The sequence below is a fragment of the Mesocricetus auratus genome, unplaced genomic scaffold (genome assembly GCF_017639785.1).
Source record: "Mesocricetus auratus isolate SY011 unplaced genomic scaffold, BCM_Maur_2.0 Super-Scaffold_100003, whole genome shotgun sequence".
Taxonomy (NCBI): Eukaryota; Metazoa; Chordata; class Mammalia; order Rodentia; family Cricetidae; genus Mesocricetus; species Mesocricetus auratus.
Window position 1 is genome coordinate 80,585,145 of NW_024429188.1, and position 20,325 is coordinate 80,605,469.

General features: G+C 42.8%; 1 protein-coding gene across 7 annotated transcripts in view; it reads left to right on the top strand.

Moving 5' to 3' along the window:
• The first annotated feature begins 5,690 nt into the window (after positions 1-5,690).
• Alg13 (ALG13 UDP-N-acetylglucosaminyltransferase subunit) overlaps positions 5,691-20,325 on the top strand; it is a 70,872-nt gene continuing 56,237 nt past the window's right edge. For 5 of the 7 annotated variants that reach the window (XR_005876846.1, XR_005876847.1, XM_040744512.1 and 2 more), the window contains exons 1-3: positions 5,691-5,841; positions 9,487-9,649; positions 12,861-12,999. Coding sequence is in view for 4 of the 7 variants with exons in the window: in XM_040744512.1 (XP_040600446.1) it covers positions 5,761-5,841; positions 9,487-9,649; positions 12,861-12,999 (383 nt within the window). In the remaining 3 variants the exon portion in view is untranslated. Of the gene's footprint in view, positions 5,842-9,486; positions 9,650-12,860; positions 13,000-15,712; positions 16,987-20,325 lie in introns of those variants that run through there. The other 2 variants (XM_040744517.1, XM_040744516.1) reach the window with 2 other exon arrangements.

The window sequence follows — 20,325 nt, forward strand, 5'->3', positions numbered from 1 at the left end:
AAGTCAAAAGAACAGAATGTGTCTACAATGGGGGATTGCCATGCTCTGTACATCTTGCAGTTGATCTGACTCGGACAGCAAGGAATGAAGATAAATACATGGGTGCACAGAACATCTGGGGTCAGGCAGTCTGGGCTCTCTAGAGCCATGAAAGCTCACTGTGTTTATACAGTTGAACAGGGAGGCAAGGTTGTTAGATAAACAAGGAGGCAGGTCTAGATAATCTCTGTAGGAGAGCAGTCTTCAGACCTTAAATATCTGGGGGAGAAAGTTACAATGGACATTTTCTGTACTCACTATCAGCAGTCACACTAGGACAAAAGGAAGACATTGCCATCCCTGTGAGCCTCAAGGGCAGAGGCACTTTTCCCACAGGAAGACATTGCCATCTCTCTGAGCTTCAAGGGTAGAGGCCCTTTTCCCACAGGCTTGAGGTCTTAGTCCTGGATATGACCAGCTCAAGTCAACAACACACAACCACTCAGAATTTCACACACTCAGAGCTTCCTCTTTTCCCCTGTGTGGCAGGGTGGGGTACTACACCGGATGCTGATGGGGCTGCATACATCCTACTTTCTGGTTATTTCAAGGACAAGGCCAGCCAGTACTAACATCCAGAGAAACTGAGGCTCCTCTTCGCCCTCTGGACTTTGAAGCTGCTAGGGAAAGGGTAATTGGGGAGGTTCGGTGGCAAGACAGAGCAGAAGGGATTGGGATTACAGTCCCTGAGATGTAGGAAAAAATAGTCACTATCCAAGCTGCAGTCAGGTGAAAATGACAAAGGCAGGCAAGGATTAGACCCCTCCTCTCCCAGTAACAGTAGCGGCTGACAGTTTAAGATTCTAGGAGAGGAGAGGTATCATTCCTATGTGCTTTGGGTTTTGCTGCTGGCTAGCACACATTCCACTCCCTGTGTCCCTAGAGCAAACTAATATTAAGTGCATGCAGACCTGGGGCACCAGGAGAGGGGCACTAGGCACTCTAAGGGCTTCTTGACATCCAATGTTTCACAACTTCAGCTAGGCCAGGCCAATGGGCTTGAAGTTTTTCAGGCTAGGGTTGGAGACCTTCTCCATCTGCTCCTTTGCTCGGTTGATGTGTCTGCAAAGGTCTCACTCCAAAACCTATCAGGCTTTGTAAATGACACTACTTTGCCTTCTTGGGTGGGCATGAAGATCTCACTGCTGTTGGTGGGAAAGCAGGGACTGCTGCTCCTCTTGGCCTTGTAGATAACCCTGAAGAACATGGAGCTGTCATCGCTGGAGGTGTGCAGTCATATTGCCCTGCCACCAGATTCCTCAGCAGCCTTTGGTTCCAGTCTACTTGGTTTTGTAATTGACTTGTTGAATACAGGTGGCTTAACTTAGTTGTTCTGGCTACTGGGCCTGGCCTCTTATCCTACGTTGGGTAACATGATTACAGGTGAGAGCTACCGTGCTAGACTGATAAGGAGTAATTTAAAATAAATGTATTATATTTATTTACTTATTTGTGTCTATATGGGTGTTGGGGTGCAAGTTCTATGATGTCCTTATCACAAGTTTGGAAGGCGACTTGCAGAAGTTGGTTCCCTACTCCTAGCATGTGGACCCTGGGGGATCGAACTCAGGTTGTGAGACTTGGAGGCTGGTGCTTTTTACTCAGTCAGCTATCTCCCTGACTCACAAAGTATAATCTTTGTTGCATGCTAGTAAAATTTGAAGCAGATAGAATAAACAAAAATAACATAATCTAAACATTTCTGAAATCTTTGAGGTATTGTAAAACATTAAAATTATGACACCTAGGTTCACCTAAGCACTAACCCTTTATAACAGCGTCAAAACAATGTCTGATAGAATGATATCAGATTTATCTGCCATAAAACTTGGCCTATTAGAAGTATTAAGCAAAAAATCATTTTCCCAGCCTTTGATGACCCAAGTAGTGCTACAGCTAATTATTTACTACAATCTATTAAAGCACCAATGCCCCAATCCCATAGTTGTGACACAGACCTGTCATCCCAGCATATCAGTTCAAGGTCATCCTCAGCTCTACAGGGAGTTCTAAGCTAGGCTAGGCTACCCAAGACACTGTATTAACAAATCAACAACAACAACAACAAAATAAACCCAAAATTAACCCATCAAAAAATCCTTTAGTTCCTTACGTGTACAGCAAAGATAAAACAAAAACAAAACAAGACCAAAAGACAAATGCTACGATTTTGATATCATTTACTGTAGCTGATTCTTTCTACTGTTTATCTTTTTTTCTTGATTATGTTAAGAGTTTTTGTGAACTGTTGGTAAATGGATCTACCGCTATGATCTTGAAGAAACAGGATACAGCCTGGCGGTAAGGCCTAGCATGTGTGAAGCTTTGATCCCCTTCACCACAAGAAGCAGGCAACTTATACTGAACATATTGAACACAACTGAAATACAATATTAGGTAAGCCATTTTTTTCTCTATGGTTCTCCACCAACATAACTCAATTATAGTATTATTTGAACTCATACTTGATTAGTTCAACTAGAAAATAATAATTTTGCTACTCCTAAAAGCATTTGGAGTAGGAGAAGTGAAAGAAATTGATAGTGTGGCAAGTTGACAAAGACCCACAAAGCACAGCTGAAAAGCAAATGTGTTATAATTTACAAATTTTCATCTTTAATAATACATTTACTATACGAATACAGAAAAGATACACTGAAAGTTTTGAAGAGCAATAGAAAATGAAAAAAAAATCAAAAGGCACCTTGCTGATTCTGTTATGAGCTGTGTTTAAAAGACTAAGACGAAACATTTCAAGTTTATCATTGTTTAAAACTTATTTTGCTATTACTGCTTTATATTATGAGCTAGGACCTCATGCTTTACTATTGAGTTATATGCCCTTAGCTCTTACTAATTTTCATCTCAATAATCGTGTATAAAATGATCATGATGCCTGTAAAAGTACTCAATATTGGGAATTCAGAGATGATTTACTTATACTTTCTAGCTTTGAAGATTTCATAGTCCAAAGGAGAGGAAAAGTACATAGGTGAAATAAATAACAAGGATTATGACAAAATAGTAACTGATTTTGAGGTCCCCTCATTGATGCTATTCTACTCAATAAAACCTTGCTTGCCCTTCCAAAATTATCTCTAAAAGCCATATGTACATATTATGGTGACACATGCTTATAATCCTGGTACTCAGTGGCTGAGATGGGAGGATCATGAGTTCAAGGCCAGCCTGTACTACTTAGCAAGACTTTTTAAAAGACTTTTGTATAAGGTTACAGATATTAAAATAAAAAACCACCAACATCCTAAATTAACATAATAATATTGATGTTTTAAAAATCTAGAAATTAGTGGCTGGAGAGATGGTTCAAGGAGTAAGAATGTTGGCTGCACAAGCATATGGACTTGAACTTGGCAGAGTGATAACAACACAAACCTGATATCATCCTCTGCCCTCCATACTGGCATTTGCATATATGTCTTTGTGTACATATACCACAAACATTTCTTTTAATATCTCGTCTTTGAATTCATTTTCTTCTTCCTCTCAACAAGTTTTTGGTATAGTATTGAAGAAACCCAAAAGATTTGTGCACCATTTGAGTAAATTGCAAAACAAAAACAAAACAAAACCAAAACAACAGAGAGAAAACAGATTCTCTGTGCCTTATACTGTGTTTGTTGTTATTTCCTTTGCTTGGGAAAAAGTCTTGTCTGGAAGTTGTTATTATTATTATTATTATTTTGTTTTTTTCAGACAGGTTTCTCTGTATAGCTCTGGCTGTCCTGGAACTAGCTCTGTATACCAGGCTGGCCTCAAACTCATAGAGATCTATAAACCTCTGCATTCTGACTGCTTCAATTAAAGGCATATGCCATCATGCCTGTCTAAAAAAATTTAATCAACTTGATTACACATGAAATTCACTCAAAACTGTTTAAGCTTTTTTCTTTTTTGAGACAGGGTTTCTCTTAGTAGCCCTGGCTGTCCTGGTCACTTTGTAGACTAGGCTTGCCCCAATTAAAGGTGTGTACCACTACTACCACCCTGTTTCAATTTTTGGGGGGGGGGTTTCGAGACAGGGTTTCCCTGTAAGTGTGGAGAGTATCCTGGAACTCTTTGAAAACCAGGCTGGCCTTAAACTCACAGAGATCTTCCTGCCTCTGCCTCTGTGAGTTCTGAGGCTAGACTGGTCTACAAGAGCTAGTTGCAGGACAGCCTCCAAAACAACACAGACAAACTCTGCCTCGAAAAACAAACAAACAAACAAAAAAACAAAAACAAACAAACAAAAAAAAACCCAAAAAGACTTCGGTCAAATAGGGCATGAAAAGCTGTTCATGTGAGAATAATTACAAATGGGAACTGCAAATTCAAGCATTACACAGGTGATTTGAAAATATATATGTCTCTACAAATGGACACTGGCTGCCCATCCCACAATGAGGGATGCTCTCTCAGCCGAGACTCTTGGGGAAGGGCCTAGGCTCTGCCCTGAATGAAATGACAGACTCTGGAGATCCTCCATGGAGGGCCTCACCCTCCCTGGGGATCGGAGTGGAGATTGGGTGGGGGGCTGGGGGGGGGTTGGTGGGGAGGGCGAGGGAGGAGGGGAGGGAGAGGGAGCTGGGATTGACATGTGAAACTAGATTATTTCTAACTTAAATAAAAATGGAAGAAAAAAAAGAAAATGTATGTCTCTTGAACCAAAGGGAATTTACTGATTAATGATGGGTTTCAGTGATCACGTAAGTTGTGCACATACTAAATGTAGAATGGAGGGGATTTGTGATGGGCCTGTTTACTTGTTTTTGGAAACAGGGTCCCATGCAGCCCAGGTTGATCTGGAAATCCTGATCCTTCTGCCTCAGTTTCCCAAGTGCTGGAATAAGAGGGAAAAACCACCACCCGAATGTTCATTACAGTCTTTTTTTTCTTTTTTTTTTTCTTTTTTCCCGACACGGTTTCCTCTGTGACTTTGGAAGTTGTCCTGGAATTAGCTCTTGTAGACCAGGCTGGCCTCGAACTCACAGAGATCCGCCTGCCTCCGCCTCTTGAGCACTGGGATTAAGGGCGTGCGGCCACCAATGCCCGGCTTCATTACAGTCTTAAATAAAATTATGCACTTTATTTCTATTTATTTATTTAGAAGCCGGATCTCATTATATATCCTGTGAACTGGCGCTCCCAACAGTCCTTTTGCCTCTTGTGAACTATTTTGCCAGGACTAAAAGTGTACTGCAGGTTTTGCCTGAGAAAAGCTGGTCTTTCCTAAATGCAAAAGGGCATGCATGAACAAAGGGCAGTGGACGTTTATGGTGTCACATGGACGTTTATGGTACCACAGGAAAATCTCAAACCTCCTAAGGAAAAATCTTCGGTACTCAAAGAATGCCTTCAGCACAACGTTTAGTTCAGTGTTCGGGTTTTTCTTTTTCTCAGTGGATTAAAATTATACCTGGCAAGTTCCCATACACTTTTGGGGGTGTCCAACCTTTTGACAGAGCTAAAGGGTGTTAGCGGCAGATGTGGAAAGCATTCACAGCTATGCTAGGACTTAGGATGGATGCCAGACAGGCTACGGGGCTCTGGATGGAAGGAGACCACGCCCGGCGCAGCCAAGTTTCCCGCCCCACCCGATGCGATTCACAGCACCCAACGGCCTTATGGGCTTCTTCCGCCCTTCCTTTTCCCTTTGGCGTCAGCGCAAACTACTTACGTCACATCCGCTCCAGGAATTCCGAATCTTGAACCCGCGCGATGAAAAGTGCGTTTGTGACTGTTGGGACCACCAGTTTCGACGACCTCATCGAGAGTGTGGTCACTAACGACAGCCTCCGGGTGAGTCCGGCCGGCGGCTCTGCTGTTTTAGGTCCCTGGGCGCTGCGGTCAGGAAGGAAGCTTGGCAGCTGTTCTCCGGTACCGCGGCGTCCCGGCCCAAGCCCTCAGCCCCTCGCGTTCCCTCTCCCTCCGCGAGCTCGGTGTCCCTCACAGGTTCTTTCCACAGCCGCCATGCCGCCCTCCTCAGTCTCCCCGTGGCCCGTCTCCTCACAGCCTCTCCCGTGACCCCGTCTCCTCACAGACTCTCCCGTGACCCCCATCTCCTCAGCCTCTCCCGTGACCCCGTCTCCTCACAGACTCTCCCGTGACCCCGTCTCCTCACACTCTCTCTCCTCACAGCCTCTCCCGTGACCCCGTCTCCTCACACTGTCTCCACAGCCTCTCCCGTGACCCCGTCTCCTCACAGCCTCTCCCGTGACCCTGTCTCCTCACAGCCTCTCCCGTGACCCCGTCTCCTCACAGACTCTCCCGTGACCCCCATCTCCTCAGCCTCTCCCGTGACCCCGTCTCCTCACAGACTCTCCCGTGACCCCGTCTCCTCACACTCTCTCTCCTCACAGCCTCTCCCGTGACCCCGTCTCCTCACACTGTCTCCACAGCCTCTCCCGTGACCCCGTCTCCTCACAGCCTCTCCCGTGACCCCGTCTCCTCACAGACTCTCCCGTGACCCCCAACTCCTCAGCCTCTCCCGTGACCCCGTCTCCTCACACTGTCTCCTCAGCCTCTCCCGTGACCCCATCTCCTCACAGACTCTCCCGTGACCCCCATCTCCTCAGCCTCTCCCGTGACCCCGTCTCCTCACACTGTCTCCTCAGCCTCTCCCGTGACCCCGTCTCCTCACAGACTCTCCCGTGACCCCGTCTCCTCACACTCTCTCTCCTCAGCCTCTCCCGTGACCCCGTCTCCTCACAGACTCTCCCGTGACCCCGTCTCCTCACACTCTCTCTCCTCAGCCTCTCCCGTGACCCCGTCTCCTCACAGACTCTCCCGTGACCCCGTCTCCTCACAGACTCTCCCGTGACCCCGTCTCCTCACAGCCTCTCCCGTGACCCCGTCTCCTCACAGACTCTCCCGTGACCCCGTCTCCTCACAGACTCTCCCGTGACCCTGTCTCCTCACACTGTCTCCTCAGCCTCTCCCGTGACCCCGTCTCCTCACACTGTCTCCTCAGCCTCTCCCGTGACCCCCGTCTCCTCACACTGTCTCCTCAGCCTCTCCCGTGACCCTGTCTCCTCACAGCCTCTCCCGTGACCACGTCTCCTCACAGCCTCTCCCGTGACCCCGTCTCCTCAGCCTCTCCCGTGACCCCGTCTCCTCACAGACTCTCCCGTGACCCCGTCTCCTCACAGACTCTCCCGTGACCCCCATCTCCTCAGCCTCTCCCGTGACCCCGTCTCCTCACACTGTCTCCTCAGCCTCTCCCGTGACCCCGTCTCCTCACAGACTCTCCCGTGACCCCGTCTCCTCACACTCTCTCTCCTCAGCCTCTCCCGTGACCCCGTCTCCTCACAGACTCTCCCGTGACCCCGTCTCCTCACACTCTCTCTCCTCAGCCTCTCCCGTGACCCCGTCTCCTCACAGACTCTCCCGTGACCCCGTCTCCTCACAGACTCTCCCGTGACCCTGTCTCCTCACACTGTCTCCTCAGCCTCTCCCGTGACCCCGTCTCCTCACACTGTCTCCTCAGCCTCTCCCGTGACCCCCGTCTCCTCACACTGTCTCCTCAGCCTCTCCCGTGACCCTGTCTCCTCACAGCCTCTCCCGTGACCACGTCTCCTCACAGCCTCTCCCGTGACCCCGTCTCCTCAGCCTCTCCCGTGACCCCGTCTCCTCACAGACTCTCCTGTGACCCCGTCTCCTCACACTCTCTCTCCTCAGCCTCTCCCGTAACCCCGTCTGTCTCCTCACAGACTCTCCCGTGACCCCGTCTCCTCACAGACTCTCCCGTGACCCCGTCTCCTCAGCCTCTCCCGTGACCCCCATCTCCTCACAGCCTCTCCCGTGACCCTGTCTCCTCACACTGTCTCCTCAGCCTCTCCCGTGACCCCGTCTCCTCACACTGTCTCCTCAGCCTCTCCCGTGACCCCCGTCTCCTCACACTGTCTCCTCACAGACTCTCCCGTGACCCCGTCTCCTCACAGCCTCTCCCGTGACCACGTCTCCTCACAGCCTCTCCCGTGACCCCGTCTCCTCAGCCTCTCCCGTGACCCCGTCTCCTCACAGACTCTCCTGTGACCCCGTCTCCTCACACTCTCTCTCCTCAGCCTCTCCCGTAACCCCGTCTGTCTCCTCACAGACTCTCCCGTGACCCCGTCTCCTCACAGACTCTCCCGTGACCCCGTCTCCTCAGCCTCTCCCGTGACCCCCATCTCCTCACAGCCTCTCCCGTGACCCTGTCTCCTCACACTGTCTCCTCAGCCTCTCCCGTGACCCCGTCTCCTCACACTGTCTCCTCAGCCTCTCCCGTGACCCCCGTCTCCTCACACTGTCTCCTCAGCCTCTCCCGTGACCCTGTCTCCTCACAGCCTCTCCCGTGACCCCGTCTCCTCACAGCCTCTCCCGTGACCCCGTCTCCTCACAGCCTCTCCCGTGACCCCGTCTCCTCACAGCCTCTCCCGTGACCCCTGTCTCCTCACACTCTCTCTCCTCACAGCCTCTCCCGTGACCCCCGTCTCCTCACAGCCTCTCGTGGCCCCCATTCCCTCAGTCTCTCCACAGCTGCCTTGCCCCTTACAGCCTTTCTCCACAACCACCATGCCCCACCTCCCCCCATCCCTTGCTCAGTCTTCCCTCACCCACCCCTGCCCTTCCAGCTCCTGTCCTACCTTGCCCCCCAAGCCCCCGGTTAATCTCCCCGCACCCCACCCCCTGCTCAGCCCTCGTGCCCCCCTCGTCTTCCCTCGCCCCCATTGCCCCCTCCTGCTTAGTCTGTCCCCCTGTCCCTCCCCCTGTTTAGTCTTCCCTTGCTGTCCCAGTCCTCCCCAGTTCAGTCTCTCCCTGTGCCCCAGGCCGTTTGCACTCACCCCCTCCTCAGTGCCCCCTGCCCCTCCCCTGTCTCCCCTGTCTCCCCTGGTCCCCTGTTCCCCAAACCCCTGCAGTCTTTCCTCCCCATGACCCACGTCTTCCCTTGTCCCCTGTGCCCAATGCAGTCCTCCCTCGTGCTCCTCAACCAGACCTTCTGTCATTTCCTCCTCCCCGGCCTTGTCTCTTCCACTTTGTAGTCTCTGCTACCAAGTCTTTGCTTTCATGGCTTTAGGTCCCTGCCTGAAGCTCTGTCTGGCCCCTCCACACTCCATGCTCGGCGACTCCTCACCCCTCAGGCCAGTAAAGGCTTTTCCTGTGGCGCCTCTGTCAGCGGACCCACATCTACCCCCCTCCCAGACTAGTTTTAAGTGTCCCAGCTCAACTGATGAGACCAAAACAGGCCCTTGGTTCCTGCCTAGTGTTCAAGGTATGCTTTGACCTGGTGGGGTCCTTGGCAGTGCCTGGCGCGAGGGAAAAAGGGATAATTTTGGAAGCTTAGCTAACTGGTCAGCAACAGGTAGGTTTCAGATAAGGCACTCTTCATTTGAGCAGCAACGTGGAGGTTGGCTAACAGCTGTGCTCGAAGGACTAAAGATCGTGTTTTCTTATTTCCTGTTTTAGATCCTTAAGAGTCTCGGTTATAACCGACTTGTCCTCCAGATTGGTAGAGGCACAGTGGTCCCTGAATCATTCAGTAGTGATTCATTCACTCTGGATGTTTACAGGTACAAGGATTCTTTGAAGGAAGACCTTCAGCAAGCAGATCTTGTCATCAGCCACGCAGGTAAAGTGTCTGAGAATCTTGGGTTTCTGTCTTTGATTAAAAACAGGTGCTTTAACCTTTTCAGACTGAATTCATAAGGACTTGAGTGGTAGGGTAGGTGCATGCCTAGCATGTGAAAAGCCCTGGGTCCAAATCATAACCACAATAAAGAAAGCCAGGCTCTATGGCTCATAACTAATTCTAGTAATTGAGAGGGAAAGGTGCACAGCCTGAGGTACCTGAGACACCCCCCTTAAAAAGGTGTAAGTTAATAACACAGAATAAATTCATTGCAGCTGCATTTTAATATTACTTGACTTGAATATACCCATTGAGAACTTTAGTGGAAAGATGAAGGATATTTCTAGGCAAGAGCATATGAAGGTTTTTTTTTTTTGGTTTTTCAAGACAGGGTTTTTCTGTGGCTTTGTAGACCAGGTTGGCCTCGAACTCACAGAGATCCTCCCGCCTCTGCCTCCCGAGTGCTGGGATTAAAGGCAGGTGCCACCATTGACTAGTGATATGAAGGTTTTTAGCCCAGTGTTACAGTAAAAATCTCTAAAAATGGGAAAGATAATGTGTATGATGACTATGACAAATTGTGAATTTGAAATTATTTGGACTTAGAGCTAATGGACGTTAAGCCTTTTCAGTGGTAGAGTTGGGTTGTACAAATTGCCATTTAAAGATTGTTTTTTAACATTTTTATTGAATGCATGTAAAATAGATGCAATAAAATAAATCTTATAGCATATGGTAAGAAAATTAAAATTTTAGATTTATAAATTATATTCATGCACATAAGCTAATAGATTTTGAAAATATATCTTATGTTTTAAATATATATTATATATTCATATTTTTAGTAATTGTAGCCTTCATCAAATCAAACTAACAGAGTTCCTGAGATTTCCAGTACTTTTAGAAAAGCTGTTTTTGGGAAGCAGTGCAGTTTTGACTGCTAGGGGTATTTGTGGGGGATATGCTGTTTTTTTGAAGACTAATTTGAGGAGAGAAATTGCCTTTGAAATAGACATTACTGCTGGGCAATGGTGATACAGTCCTTTAATCCCAGGACAGGCAGAGACATGCAAATCTCTGAGTAGCAGGCCAGCCTGGTCTATGGTGTGAGTTCCAGGCTAGTCAGGGCTACACAGAGAAACCCTGTCTCCAAAACCAGTAAAACAAGAAAAGAAATAGACATTACTAAAATATATAGCATAATAGTTCTTATGTTTATGTGTATGACATTAGTGCTGCTTTGAATTCTTTATACTGTTTAATCCTCCTAATCTTGTGAGCTAAGTTATTAGCATCCCCATCTTGTAGGTGAGGTAACTAAGACACATGTATATGTAGTAATCCATAGTTGTAGAAGTAATTAAGAAGTGTTCTTAATTACTACCTATCACATATCAGAAAGGGTTTATTTATTCTAACAGTCCTAAATGCCATTTATAATATCTAGGAGAGTAAAAATACTATTTTAGATCTTCTTGTCTGTGTGTATGAATGTATGTGTGCCATGGCATGTATGTGAATGATGGTCAGAAGGCAACAGAATTGGTTCTCTTTACCATGTGGTTTCCATGGTGGGAAATCAGGTTGTTAGGCTTGGTGACAAGTATCTCCTGAGCCTTCTTCCTAGTCCTCTAGGGGCTTTTAAATAGCAAAATTGAACTGATCATAATAATGTATATCTGCATGTTCATGGTGAGCTAGTCTTGACTACCTTGGGAATGGCACTTCGGGAATAAACACATAAGAACTGTTGTCCTGTATTAGTGCCTGTCACCATTATAGGCTAGCCTTTTAATTTTTTCTAAAAAATTTAGTGCATTTATTTGTTCTCTTGCTACCTCTCTTCCTCTCTCCCTCCTTCCCTGTGTGTGTGTGGGGGGGGTCTGCCTGCATGTGTCTGTTGTCTCCCACCATGTGTGATCTGGGGCCATCTTGAAAACTCTAAAATGTTTTTTAAATCACCTTTATTTTGCATGTGGGGTGTGTGTGTGTGACATGTGGGTCTGTGCATGTGTATTGTGTGAGCATGTGTGTATGTGTGAGTGATGAATCTATGTGTGTTGATCCTAGAGGTAGACAATGGATGTCTTACTGGGTTGCTGTCCACATTTAGTTTTTTTTTTGTCTCACTATGTAGTCTAGCTTGCCTAGAATTCAATATGTAGACCAGGCTGGCTTTGGGCTCAAAAAGACCTGTCAGTTCTGCCTCCTGAGTGCTGGGATTAAAGGTGTGCTTCACTGTGCTCCCACTATTTTTCAATATTTATTTTTTAGTTGTATTTGTATACCTTGGAAGTGGAGTTATAGGCACTTATGAGTGATCCAATCAAACTTAGGTAGTCTGAAAGAGCACAGTATATTCTTTTGAATTTTGAGCCATCTCTAACCCTTCCACATTACTTTTTAAAATAGGGTCTCATTGAACCTGGAGTTCATCAACTCAGCTCACCTGACAGGTTAATGAACTCCAGGGACTTTCCTATCTCCCTCCTTCCCTAATTGGTGTTACAAACTGAACTCAGCTTTTAATGTGGGTATCTTAATTCTTGTAAGGACTAAACCTACCTTTTCTGTTTGCATTGGGTTAGAAGTGAAGTTGTTCAGTGGTATCAACTAGGGATTTGGTAATGCCAGAGTTCTAGCGGTACAAACAGGAGAATAATGATAATGGTGAGTAAAGGTCAGCCTGGGCTTTGTAGCAAGTTTCAGCTGTAGTCCTTCTATCCCCTTTCCCCCAAAACCTGTCAGGGCTCTGGAGAGATGGCTCATCAGCTAAGAGCACTGACTGCTCTTCCAGAGGACCTGGGTTCGATTCCCAGTACCCACATGGCAGCTAACAGCTGTAACTCCAGCTCCAGGTGACCTGACACCCTCACACAGACAGACATGCAGGCAAAACACCAATGCACACGAAATAAAATAAATAAATATTTTTAAAAATCCTGTCAAAAAATTAGTTGGTGTGGGTTTGTCTTTAGTGTTGTTGATATAGAGTCTGCCTATGTAACCCATGATCCTCCTGCTTTAATCTACATGCTGGGATTTGGGGCATCTGTCATTAAACCTGACCTACATTTGTCATTTTGAACATATAATTAAAAGCTTTGGTTTTATATAGTTTTCCTGACTAAACTATTCAATTTTAGAAATAAAACTAATGATAAATTATTATAAGTTTTAAAAATTGAATTAATAAATATTATTTTTGCAGGTGCAGGAAGCTGTTTGGAGAGTCTGGAAAAAGGCAAGCCACTTGTGGTAGTTGTAAATGAAAAGTTAATGAACAATCATCAATTCGAATTGGCAAAGCAGTTGCACAAAGAAGGACATCTTTTCTATTGTACCTGCAGGTATACTAGAGACTGATCAATTGATCTCTTGTCTTAAATTCCTCCCCAGCTGTTATTACCCACTTGCCTAACCTTTAGGTTTTTCACACTCATCAGTTATACTTTTTTCAACTATAACCTCTTATTTGTCTTTAAGTCTGACTCTGTTCTGTGTTGTTTTTTCCTGTATTCATGACCACATCTTTGTATGTGAATTTGAATGTGTGAATGTGCATACTGGTGTGCAGATTCCCAAGAATCTTAGTTTTGTAGTCTATCATTCCGGCTTTCAGTGTTCAAAGAAGGTATATGCTTATATTAGTTAAGGAATAATTAATTTAGTTATTTTGACAGTCTCACATATGTATATAATGAATTTAGTTACTGAAAGTTTGACTTTTGGTAAATCCGCTGGAAGCCCTAAATTAAATGTACTCATTCACATATTCTCCTCTTACCTAATATAAAGTGGGTACTGTTTTAAGTTGCTTGGGTTACAGTGGCAAGGATTGTGCTTGCATTATGGTGGTAGAATTTCACATGGTGAACTATGCTACAAATAAAGACAGGACAATATTATAACTGGGATAAGGAAGAATTAGGTAGACTTCAGAACAGGCTTGACAAAGGACCTGATGTTTCAAGTGAGGCCTGAATTAGGACAAACCAGTCATATAAAGTTTAGGGTCAAAGGAGCTTGAGTTACAAAAGCCTTAACTTAGGAATTAACTTGGACTTTGAACTGCTTGAAGAACAGGGAAGGTTGGTATGGTAGAAGCATAATAACCAGGCAAGTGTGACTATGAAGCTGGGAGGGCATAGCTCATTTAAGAGTTCTAATTTTATTTTGTTTAATGAGAAGCTATTGCAGCACTTTAAGCAAAGGGATCTTTGGTAAGGAATTACCAAAGGTTTATGAGCATCGCAGTAGAAGCTTGAAGAAAAATGCTGTTTTTCTGTTAGTTCTTCTTTGGGACACTAGAAGCTTGCCAAAGGGCCAGGTCAGTAATTCCCAGTTGCTTGATTTTAAAATCTTTTCTGATTTGATATTTTTTTAAAGTAAGTAATCTCATAAAGAAATGAATTATAAGTCTATATCTGTATTTTATATTAAAATTAGAACATGGTGTGTTTTTGGATTTTATTTTTTATTTTAGGTATTTGGTATATACTTGTGTGTTCATTAACTATGGAACACATGTTGCATGCCATGCTTTTTTAGACATTTGGTATGTACATATATATCAGTGAACAAAGCTTGATCTTCCAGTGGAAGAATACAGATTCAGTCAGTGACTATTCATTCCAGCAGTAAAATTGATGGTGTGCTCATCTCTATAATGGTGGAGGAAAGGGAATGTTGTCTTGGTACAATGACTCAGAAGAAAAGCTAGAAATTATGAGTGGTTCAGATAATTGGCGTATCTGCCCTTAGTTGATTGAAAATACCACTTTGAAATGTGAACAGATCTTGTATTCCTAACTACTGTATGCAAGTTAATATTTCTAGGGGCTACTGAAAAGGATTTTCATTCAAAATTTATCACTTTTATATTTTTAGTGATAGTCTCTATGTATACATCCCAGGCTTACCTTGAACTTCTCATTTTTCCGAGTTTTTGAGATTATAGATAGGTATGGGCCACTGTGCCCAGCTAATTAGCTCTGATTTTTGTTGTTGTTGTTCAGATATAATAAAAGAGAAAACATTGATTTTTTTTCTGCTTTGGTTTTTCAAGACAGGGTTTCTCTGTAGCTTTGGAACTCACCCTTTCTGGAAACAAGCTTGCCTCAAACTGAGACCTGCCTGCCTCTGCCTTCCAAGTGCTGGGATCAAAGGCGTGCACCATCACTTCATAACTTTAACATATATATTACATTACACACACACACACACTCTCTCTCTCTCTCTCTCCTAACTTTTTTCTGCAGGACAAAATGACCTGTGTGTCTTCTTTTGAAAAAAATTTTTTATGTATGTATGTGTGTTAGGTTGTGGGCCTGAAGGATGGGGGACAAGATTGAATTGTTAGTTCTCTCCTGCCATGTGGGTTCTGGGCATTGATTTCATGTTTTCAGCAGTTTCTTTGCCCCCTCCAAACAATTTTAGAAAAGTCAGTAAAATGAAAGTATCAAGAAGCATTGATTATATTTTCCCAAACCTAGGTTGGATGGTGGTATGTCTGTTCAAATGTAATTGACTTTTGTTTAATTCAGTTTTTGAAGTAACAGTTTTATGATGTTTGGAACCTTATTTTCAACATGCATGGTGACCATGTAATTGATTAGCTATGAATTCATGATAATTTTCAGTAAAAAAGTTTTCTCACAATCTGCAGGGATGGTGTACTTAGTGTGGTCATCCTAGCTTACTATTTTGTCTGATACCTATAGTTTTTGTTTCATTTATTCCAGTTTTATAAATTAACTTTGCTTTATATTTGTGTGGTCCTGGAGAGTATTAAAAGCAGTGTGAACACATTTTCTTTGAAATGACATTTCAGAAACACTTCATTTAACTGAAATAAAAATGTTTATTCAATTCATCCGACATGTTGTAGTACCTATATGTTGTAGTACCAACCTTTTATATAGTACTCTTTGTGTTGTCAATAATATTAATATGTATGTCCCCATAATATGTATATATTCACAGTTCATTCATCAAATGGGAAGCAGATAAGCTATGGAATTTTCTCTCATGTTACCTGATGTTTTTCTTCTTTTGTTTTAGCACGCTTCCTGGGCTGTTACAGTCAATGGATTTATCAACACTGAAATGTTATCCTCCTGGCCAGCCAGAAAAATTTTCTGCATTTTTGGATAAAGTTGTTGGATTACAAAAATAAACTCTTAACACTTTAAAAATACCCCTAAATCCAGTTCATGAAATGTGATTAAATCAAAATAAGTTTATGGCATATATTTGTAGAACAATGCAAATTAATATATTTGCTATATAAGATATATAAGGAATTTTGTGGCATAAACATTGCAGTTGGATCCAAATTCTAACTATATTCAGTAAATTTGAGATTTCTCTAACGTTGAATATGTAGTCAGTTCCTAACTGAAAACGTAGTATTCACAATTTTGTCCTAAAAATCTTAAAATTTTTATCTCATTGCTTAAACAACAAAAAAGAAAAAATAACCAAGCCTGGCAGTGGTGGTCCACACTGTTAATCTCAGCCCTTAGGAGCCAGAGATAGGCAGATCTCTCTTGAGTTCAAGGCTAGCCTGGTTTACAGAATGTGTTACAGGACAGTCAGGACTACACAGAATACTCGGTCTCCAAAAACCAAAACAAAATTTAAAATGTTAATAAAAATCAGATATTAAATAGATGTTCCTTTGAAGAAGAAAAAGTGAAATTCTAACAATGTAATACTTTGGTTAGAAAGTCAGCATCTGTAGTTTTATAATCTTATGAGACAACTTTTTGTATTAAGCGGTGAAGAATATGGAAGTTAGTAGTTAAAAGGATGATCAAAGTAATTGTGATCTACTGTACTTGGAGTAAGTAACTTTTGTCCTGAAGAATAAAGTAAATATGTTCACTTTTTCAACTTCTGATTCTTCAAATGCTGGGATTACAGGTACACAACACCACGCCTGGTGTAATTGTTCCTCTGAGAAGGGCTGGAGAGATGGCTCAGTGAATAAAGTGTACTTGCTGTACAAGTGTGAGGACCTACGTTTGCATCTTTATAATCAACGTTAATCAGGCATGGTAGTGTGTATCTAGAATCCCTTTGCCTATGATGAGATGGTAGATGGAGATAGAATCCCTGGAAGACATTGGGCTAGGAGCCCTGGTGTTCACAATAGTGAATGACAAAAAGACCCTGTATCAAGCAAGGTGGAAAGTGAGAATTGAGCCTCAGGTTTTCCTCTTATTGCACCAGCTCACCATGGTACTGATGAATGCATACAGACATGTAAGTAGAATGTGATAATCTTATCAATGCTTTAAAATATAGAGAATAAATCCAAAGATACAACAGTACGACTTGGCTGTTACTTTTTTTTTTAACATTTTCATTCTTTTTTTTTTTCCTTTTTCGAGACAGGGTTTCTCTGTATTGTTTTGGAGACTGTCCTGGAACTCTCTTTGAAGACCAGGCTGGCCTCGAACTCACAGAGATCCGCCTGCCTCTGCCTCCTGAGTGCTGGGATTAAAGGCGTTTGCCACCATACATTTTCAATTTTGTGTATGTGTGGACATGTGCAAGTGGAAGTCAGAAGACAGTTGGGATCATTTTAGTCCCTGTCATCAAATGTGGGTCTCTAGGCTTGGCAGCAGGACATTTGTTGGTGATCCATTTCACTGGTTCATTTGTTTGGATAGAAATTGTGGGGTTTGAACCTAGTACCTTGCACATAGTAGGTCTGTGCTCTACTAATGAGCTACATCCTCTGCTGTCAGTTTTTACGATTGCTGTGTGGGGCCTGGAGAAACCTCAGTGTTGAGTTGTATTTCAGAGGACATAATGTTTAGTTCTCAAAACCTATGTTAACTGCTTGTAACTCCTATCTCTAGGGTATCAAATGCCCTCATTTTGTTTTAGCACATGGCATATACTCACAACTACACATACAAAAATAGATCTTTTAAAGAAACTATTAAAAATTGCACCTGAAGCTGGAGACATGGCTCAGTGTTTAGAAGCACTTGATGCTCTTTTAGTGGCCAAGGTTTGATTGTCAGTATCCAGATGGCAGGGTATCCTACACCCTCTGTCCTTCGTGGACACCAGCCATGTGTGTGGTGCACAAATCTACATATAAAATAGCATACTCACATAATTAATGGCCTTTACAGTATTTGGCAATTAAGATTTATTATGTATATAGTGTTCTGCCTGTAGGTATCCCTGCATGCCAGAAGAGGGCACCAGATCTCATTACAGATGGTTGTGAATCACCATGTGGTTGCTGGGGATTGAACTCAGGATCTCTGGAAGAGCAGTCAGTGGTCTTAACCTCAGAGTCATCTCTCCAGCCCCAGAATATATTTAAAGTATAAGTGTAATAGTTCTTTTGTAGAAATTATAGATACAGTTTATCCATAAAAATAGACATTTCAGAGCTTGGCATGATGGTGCATGACCGTAATCCCAGGACTGAGGAGAAGTCAGCTGTGCTACATAGTGAGATTCAGGGTTACCTTGAGCCTACTTAGTAAAAAAATGAAATCAGTCAATAGATAGTGACTACTGTACAGGCATACCTTGTTTCAAACATTCTACTTGTGATATATTTGCATATTTAAGCAGATTTATTTTCCTGATTGTTCCTTACTTGGACTAATGTTAAATTTTTACTGGTGGTAAAAGTAGGTTACAGAGAAGTACTCTGTACTCAGAAAGAAGCCACGTTGAATTAAAATTTTGGTGAGAATTAGAATCTGAGTGTGAGTAGTCCCTATCATCATAAGTGAGAATAGCAATTGTCCCTTTTATTGACTATATTAACAGTGTTTTTCTCATGTGTGTGCCATTTTGCATGCCTGCCTGTGCCTGAGGAGGCTGGAGGACAAACTCATGGTTTATCCTCAAATACCATCCACTTCTAGGATGATCTCCCTGGCTAGTTCGTTAACTAGGCTAGAGTGTCTGGCCAGTGAGCCAAAGTGATCTCTTTTTTTCCATCTCCTCAGTTCTGAGTTGATAATCACATTGTACCATGTATACCATGTGTGTGGAGAGGCACCAGCTCAAGTCTTTGTAAGATAAATACTACTTATTAAGTAATATTCCTAGTGATTCATCGCTCTACACTATTTTAGAAAAGGTTTTATTCACATCCAGGGATATAATCCTAATGTTTAATGGGTCTTTTCAGACACCGTTCTCATTTGAGAAAAATTGATGTAAAGCTTATGTTGGTCCCTTAGCCTTTTAAATGACTGGCTTGAAGGATTAACCATAGAGAATCAGAAATAGTCCATTCAAATATCACACCTGGAAAATCACCAGGCCCCCAATTCTTTAATACTTTAACTGCTAGACCATTTGCTTAAGAAGACAGCCTTTGGCAAGAAAAAACATTAGAAACAACAACTTGATTATTTCTTTTAAACTTTTTGTTTTTTGTTTTTGTTTGTTTATGTTTTATAGTTTTCTCAGGACATTTTAAAATTAAATTTGTTTTTAAGGTTCTGCTTTTTTCAACAGTAGTTATTTCATACCTGGAGTTTCCTTGGTGCACAACAACCCTACTTAGAATTCAAACATGTCATTTGAATTTTGGAATTCCATAAAAATGCTCTGAGTAGGATCAATGCTAGAGAATTGTCTGTCTTGACTTAATTCATTTTAAGACAATTACATAAATTATTAGAGATGGAAGAGATTTTGAATATAGTACTGATGTATAAACAGGCTAAAACGTTTACATGTTACTAGTTCTTATTAAAAAGACAATTTTATTTGGAATATTTCTGAATAAAGTTAAATTTAGATGAAAGTTACCGGGTAAGTGGAATGCTATTAATACTTTTTTAGTATTAGTGTTAGTATTATTTAGTATTATTTGGATTTCCAGATACAAGAAGGCAAGAAAAATGTTGGGAAATTGATACCATGGACAAATTCAGAAGTGACTAATCTTAGAAAATTTTTAGTGAGAGGCAATGTTATGAGGTGACCTTGGGAACTGAGAATATTGATACTTGTAATTGGGGGAGAATGAGCTGGAATAGTTGGGAAGTACTGCAAGTCTAACCAGTGAACTTGTTACAAGATTGTGGGACATATAAAAGTAGTCAAGTGTTTGATTTTGATTTTAGTGATTTTAGATACTTAGAGTTAAGTCATTGGCACAAAGGACAATATAAAAGACTACAGTCAGGGGTGACTAAAAGGCATTTTTCTTTCACTTATAGCACTCATTCCATGTTCATCATGTAATAATTTGCAGAGATAGCTAAATCTGCATATAGTCTGGTAAATGAGGTACGGGCAGATTACTTGAAATCAGCTTTTGGAAAATATTTGGAATGGGTAATGGTGATAGCCATGTGGTGAGCCAATTTTGTGCTGTACAAAATGATACCATTTTGGGGGGGAGACTAGGGAAAGAATAACAACAGTTATGTTTAACACTTGCTAAGTGCTGATGTGTTGGTACTTATTCAGTGTACTTTCCATATGAATTTATTTCATCTCTGTAGTAAACTTAGGAACTAGTTTCAGTTTGTCCCATTTTGTAGATGAAGAAATGAGTCTTATCTAAGGGTCTAAGCAATAGAGGATAATCTGAGAATGGTAATTGGACCACTGAATTCTTAGTGAGTTTTCATCATCTATTGGTGTAATAAGACAGTGCTTTAAATTAGGTCAGT